Source organism: Polyodon spathula, unplaced genomic scaffold (genome assembly GCF_017654505.1).
Source record: "Polyodon spathula isolate WHYD16114869_AA unplaced genomic scaffold, ASM1765450v1 scaffolds_2768, whole genome shotgun sequence".
NCBI lineage: Eukaryota > Metazoa > Chordata > Actinopteri > Acipenseriformes > Polyodontidae > Polyodon > Polyodon spathula.
Window position 1 is genome coordinate 4,519 of NW_024474235.1, and position 6,672 is coordinate 11,190.

At 41.6% G+C, this 6,672-nt stretch overlaps 1 protein-coding gene across 1 annotated transcript; it reads right to left on the reverse strand.

Moving 5' to 3' along the window:
- Nucleotides 1-358: 358 nt before the first annotated feature.
- On the reverse strand, nt 359-6,172 carry LOC121310894 (tripartite motif-containing protein 16-like). The gene is made up of 6 exons (XM_041243813.1): nt 5,102-6,172; nt 3,911-4,006; nt 3,494-3,727; nt 3,180-3,339; nt 2,446-2,511; nt 359-1,986 (listed from the first exon to the last, which is right to left on the reverse strand). Exons 1-6 carry the CDS (start codon nt 5,681-5,683, stop codon nt 1,454-1,456), a joined length of 1,671 nt encoding a protein of 556 aa, XP_041099747.1. The 5' UTR covers nt 5,684-6,172; the 3' UTR covers nt 359-1,453.
- Nucleotides 6,173-6,672: the final 500 nt, after the last annotated feature.

Genomic DNA, 6,672 nt, shown 5'->3' on the forward strand with positions numbered 1-6,672 from the left:
ACAAAGCTTTTTTGTGCTCTTCACGTTTCCAGAGAGCAGCTGCTGTTGACAGTCCACTTAGTTTATGTTCATTTCAGAAGTAGGTGCAGAACAAAACATTTATTGAAAATTAAAACTTTGCAAAACATTTAAAGGAAAAGTACAGGGAAAAAAGGTTTGCATTCATTTAAGCACAGAAACATAAAATAAAGGATATTAAAATGGTGCTAATTTACATTCATGTTTTTTGGTTTTAATTTAAAATGTGATTATAAAGACTGCTGACACTAAACAGTGCTTTGAATAATAATAACCAATAAAATTAATAAATAAACTTCTCACCCTCTCCAAACAACTTGATTTAACTTGATTTAAGCTACAATAAAGAGTCTTTAATAAAACAGCGCTTAGAACAGTCCTCAAGGTTGTGTGAATAGGGCCCTACATTTCCAATGGAACCACACCAAGTGAAAAGAATTGCTTTCAATCACGCCCTACGCAGCTGCACAGTTTGTCCTGAAGAGGGCGACAAAGGCCAGGCTTAAAACACGTTTCTGCTTTTCCACTGTGGGCAGATTGCACATGTAATGCAGTTTGATTGGGATTTACGATATCCATGGAAATGTCTTCTTTCTTGTGATGATATTTCACTCGCATTATTGTTCAAATAAGCAAACAGTTATAATATTGAAACTTTGAACTGCCTGACGAGTAGACCCGGTGCATCTAATTAAATGCTCGTTAGGGTAATTATCCAACCATTTCAGAATGGGATCATTTACAAACAAAATTCTAATAATAACACGAGGAAAGGGCATTTTGTACCTATTGCTTGCCTGTATAAAGGTATGTATGAAGCCCCAGGGTTTATAGATTTGCCAGATACACCTAAATCCCAAATAGTTCAGCTAGATACTATAAATATCTATAAATATCCATTTGATAGACAAAATCCAATTCGAAACAAGATCATGGTTTTCTGAGAATCTTGCCCGTCATGTTTTTCAAACCTGCACATTTGAGACCTATGTAGCCAATGGAAGTGCAATATAGGAACACATTGTGGGATTATTTAGTGAGCTACAATCAGTTTAAGAGATACTTCTCAGTACTTGCTGTGGGAATTCTAGCACTGTGCAGAGATGCCAACTAAGTCTGCCACTTGGTGCTGTGTATGTGTTTGTAATCAATAAATACTCAGGACATGTTGAACATTTGATGCTGAAACAGCTGTCCAGTTGTGAGTGTTTACAATTACAAAAACACTCCCCTGACAGATTAAACAGTAAAAATGAGGCTGCCTCGGCCCCAAGTGTAAAAACAAATAATTCACCTCGTTTCACGCTGCAGGGGGCGCCGTTTTAACCCTAACTTTCATCCAAAGTTGTGTCAGATTGAACATTCCCTTCAGCCAAGGAGTGGAGAGGACAGACAGGGAGTTCAATACAAAGGGTTTCTTACAACACAAGACAGTCTAGTTCAGCTGGCAGATTGTTACACTGGAATCATAATCCCAAAGCCTAAACCCAGGATAGAGAGGCTCAGTGAATGTGGTTTGGAATCTGTGCAGGAGGGTCATTGTGTCAGAGACGCCATAAAAGGACAGAGTGCCGGCATTAAAGTCCAGATACACTCCTATTCTGGGGGAGAGGGGGGCAGTTATTTCAGTTTCATTGTTATTGTGCCAGGCAGCGTAACTGAAATCAGAGCAGAATAAACTCCATGACTTCTCATTGTCTCCAATAGCACATGAATCATCCCCTCCTTTCCTGCTGATTCCTTTATATGTGACTCCTATATCAGCATCTTCCCCACTCCACCCAATCTCCCAGTAACAGCGAGTCCCAGACAAACCCTCTCTGCACAGCACTTGGGGATAGAAATCAAATCTCTCTGGGGTATCAGGAGATCGCTGGGTCTCTATCCTCCGTGTCACCTTTCTGTTCCCTTCAGACAGACAGAGCTCTCTATGCGCTGTGTTGGGGTCCAGTGTGAGCTGACAGGAATCTGATTGAAGAGAAGAGGACGGGTAGAGGAGAGACGGTTAGAAAAGTCAAATCACTGAGAAAATCTCCACTAGGTTTGAATGGTACAGAACCAACACAAAGACAGACTGGTCAATACATATTACAACAGCTTGAAAACAGAAGAGGCATTGCGGTACAAAGGGACAGAAGGGAGTAAAAGGATTATCTGTATTTTGGGTGAGTTTGTGTGAATTCATTTTGCAGCTGGCAATCATTGCACACAGTAATGATGCTAATGCTAAGATATGATATGCTCCCCTCCAACAAGTATTGGGACAGGTGAATACATGCATATCCACTGGGGTGGGGCATTTGTTTATATTTTACCCACTCAGATCTTCCTCTACCTAAATATCTTGGTATCCGTGAATAGTGTTAGCTTTTCTCACAATGGAGGGACACATCTTTCAATCAAATGTTTCAGTGAAAACAGACTTACATTTTAAAAACTCAGCTCTGTTCCTTGGCTCTGGAGCCTGCAGACTGTAAACTGCAACTTCATTCACTGGGCAGAAAAAAAGAGAGAAATAGAATTGAAACACACAACAGTCATTGTCTGCTGCATCCTCAAATCACTCCCTCCTCCCTGCATCATCAGTCCCCGTCCCTCCTCCCTCCTCCCTGTTCCCTGCTCCCTTATTATAATAATAATAATAATAATAATAATAATAATAATAATAATAATAATAATAATAATAATAATAATTGGTGTTCCACTGATGGAGCGGCGTTTCAAACCCAGAGATATCAAAGCGCTGGGATGTGAATCTGCCCTCACAGCAACCAACATATATAGACGTGGTTTGTTTTTGATAGCTCTTAATACAGTATTCAGCTCGGTGTGATTAGTACTCTTTAGCAGCGTACTGTAAGGTGTCTCGAAGCGGATTTTATTAATTTAGTTCTAACGTTATATTAACTGCTGAGAGGCCCTCCCTGTCCAGTGCAAACCGGCTCAATCCAAGAGAAACCCGCGTTTCCAACATCGGAACCACCTCGGAACAGCGTCTCTGCATTCCAGCTGTGTGTGTGTGTGTGTGTGTGTGTGTGTGTGTGTGTGTGTGTGTGTGTGATAGGCAGTGTGTGTGATATTAATGTCTTCCAAGTCCTGTCCCTCCTCAAGCTATGGTCTATTTGAGAAATCTCTACCAAAGGAATCTATTTCACACCAACCTGTTGTGGTTATATGGACTAATTCCCCCTTGCAGAAGTCCTCAATATGGTCTTTAAGTTCAGATACAGCTTTCCTCACAGCCCCAAAAGAGATGTCTGTATTGACAGTAACGCTGGGTAAGTCTCCAGCTTCAGGAGGGGCACAGAGAGACTGGAAATTCTACAACAGGAAAGTGGAGAAAAGGAGTTTTCAGTGAAACAGAATGGGCTCCAAAATATTCCTGGAGAAAAGCAAGGATTCATTCAATTGGAGAGGTCTGTGTGAAAGCGTCCCAGTTATGTACTTGAGATTTTCTAACAAGCAGTGATGTTACCTGTAGAAAATGAATGTGATCCTCTGTCTCTGAAAGCTGTTTCAGCTCAGTGTTTCTCCTCCTTAGCTCAGCAATCTCCTGCTCCAGTTTCTTCATGCGTCCTTCAGCGTGATTCACTGCAGCCTTCTCGTTAGCTCCAATCAGCTCAATAACCTCAGTGTGGATCTTCTCAATGGATCGGATCAGCTCAGTAAAGATCTTCTCACTTTCCTTTATTTCTATGCATGCAGATCTCTGAGTGAAAGAACACAGTAGAGGAGACATGGTTAGAATTGATATCAAAAACACATCAGGCATAGACAGCAAACTTCTGCAGATGTGTTCCAGTCCATCTGTTAATAATAATAATAATAATAATATAATAATAATAATAATAATAATAATAATAATAATAACCCCCCCCTTGTCAATACCCACTTTCAGTGACTCCACAGCCTGTTTGAGCTCCTTCACTTCTTTCAGTCTCTCCTGGATTCTCTGTTGTATTTCTGTCTGTGTCTCTCCCAGCTGCTTCTGTGTAGAAACACAGTGACACAGTGACATTTCTGATGAGGCATTGAGTGATATCCTGTCACACCCAACACAGGCCTGCCTAAGTATGCTATTGAAACGGACAGAATCATTTTAGTTCAAATATATTTTCTATTTTCTTGCCCCCTTACCTCTTTATAATGTTTGTAATAATTATGAGTGACTAGTTGCACTATAATATCTTAAACAATGAAACTGACCTATGATTTTATTAAGTTGCAAGATACATATAAAAAACACTAGGACTATAATTCATGCTAATTTTACACTTCAAATTCCAATGCAGCACAAAAGAGCTGAACAAATCCTTCTTACCCAGTGAGGCAGGGCTGAGGTCCTGCACGTGGAAACAGTGTGGTTTTGTTTGATTGGAAATGTTTTTGCTAATCAAGTGTGTGCTACATATGCCAGGGCATATTCAAATCCAGGGTGGAATGTGGCCGGGTGTTAACTGATTCATTGATTATCAATTCTCCTTGTCCGCATGCCTTTAAAAGGGGCTGAAAAGCCAGTTTCTTGGTTCAAGCAGGGATACAGACTGTCTGGGAAGGAGAGTGTTGCTGTAGGATCCTCACGACTGCGTGTGTTAACCAGGGGGAGAAAAACACAATAGGAAAATGTATCTGGGATCACTGTGTGAGTTAACCAGGTTCGCTAGCACTGGAAGGAATAGGGAACAAGTTTAGGGGATTTTAATCCCTCCCAAGTCTAGAGAGGAGGTGTCAGGAGGGCTGCTCCTGGAGCAGGGCCTCCTTTCTTGTTTGGTAAACTTCTATTTTCTAGTTGTTTTCGAGCAGTGTTTTGTTTTGAACGTTTTGTGTTTTTCTATCAAAGAAAACCACCCCTGTCTCTCCTGTCATTCAGCAATAGCCACACCCATAACAACGCCCCTGTTACACCCTGAAATACATTGCAATACATCATAGTTTACAGAGAGCAATTAAAAAACTAGGGCTCTTTAAATAGCTCTTAATATACAATTCAAATCTGATCTAACGTAAAACTATATAACCTAGTAAACAAACATGTTAAATATATCTTCTAGGATAGCTATAGGGAAATGGTTCAAACCCTTACCTGTTTCCCAGTCCTTTCTGTCTCAGCTGAGACCGTATTATGAGTCTTGTGTTTATCTTGTGTACACAACAAGCAAATACACGTCTGATCGGTTCTACAGAAGACCTCACATAATCGTTGGTGTTCAGCACAAAGCTTCTGCTCCAGATTTCCAGTTGCATTGACCAGCTTGTGCCTCTTTAATGGAGTAACCTCACTGTGTGGCTTGACATGTGTTTCACAGTAAGAGGCCAGGCACGTCAAACAGGATTTCACAGCTTTGAACTTTCTCCCAGTGCAGAAATCACACGGCACATCTCCAGGTCCAGCATAACTTTGAGCAGGAGGAGGATTGAGTCCTGTCTTCTTTAATTTCTCCACAACTTCAGCCAGCACGGTGTTTCTGCACAGAACAGGCCTTGCCGTAAAGGTCTCTCTGCACTGGGGGCAGCTGTAGACACCTGTATGATGAGTCTGATCCCAGCAGTTCTTAATACACCCCATACAGTAACTGTGTCCACATGGAATAGCGACTGGGTCCTTCAATAGCTCCAGACACACTGAACAGTTCAAGTGCTCCTCTGACCACAAGTTTGAAGCCATTCTTCCTGCAGCGAAGCAGAGAGACTGACGATTTCACAACAGAAACTTCACTGTGCTGATTTCCTGGAATTGAGTTCAGCTCTAAGAGGCGGGGTTTGGGACTGAGGCCAGGTTTAGACAAGAGGACTTTGCACTCTGTTTACTTTCTGAGCACTGGAATGGGACTTTGCATATCTATCATTCCCTGTCGTTTCTTATCTCCTCGGTGAAGCAAATCAAGCAGAATAAACGATATGGTTCCAAACATTTCCACCGTTTGCTTTCATTGAAGTGTTTCTCACTGATTTGTTCTTCAAGCCGGATCCCTTTAAACGTGTCTGAACCGAGGCATTCCAATTCTCTCATTACAGAACAGCATTCTCTTCTCTTTTGTGTTTCCAGACTTGGCAGGACTTGGTTTACTCTCACCACTCACTTCACTGCTGTGTTACAGGTAATAGGACCCCAGACCCCAGTGCAAGACTCCAGAGGGGTCCTAGTACAGGAGGAAAGAGAGCACAGCTCTGTGCTACAATAACCAGGGGACACAGTACCAGCATGTACTTGAGCTGCTGTGCCCAGTGGAAAGTTTCCATACCTCAGTCAAATGATTCATATAATCGAAGTGACACAATGAAGACTTTGGGCACCTGTTGCAGCTGGAGAGTGTTTGTCAGCAATTCATCTTCAGCTTCAGAAAACAGCGCTGTGAAATCCCAGGCTGGGGTTACACACTGTTTACACACAGAATCTCAACAATAGATCTATGAAGAGATCTCTCCTGATCGGAACATTAGTTTTTTTGGGGGGGTGGGAGGGGGGGCACTGCCAATGACAGCGTGTCAAAACTGCCCCAGTATTCCAATTATATCCAGTCTATGCAAGTTACACCATGAAAACTTTGTCGCCTGTATGTTAAACATCATGTTTTGCAATATTTTCAGAGGTAGAAGAAATGTTTGAATAACTATTAATACATTATCTCTAACAAAGTATTTTATACTGTGAAT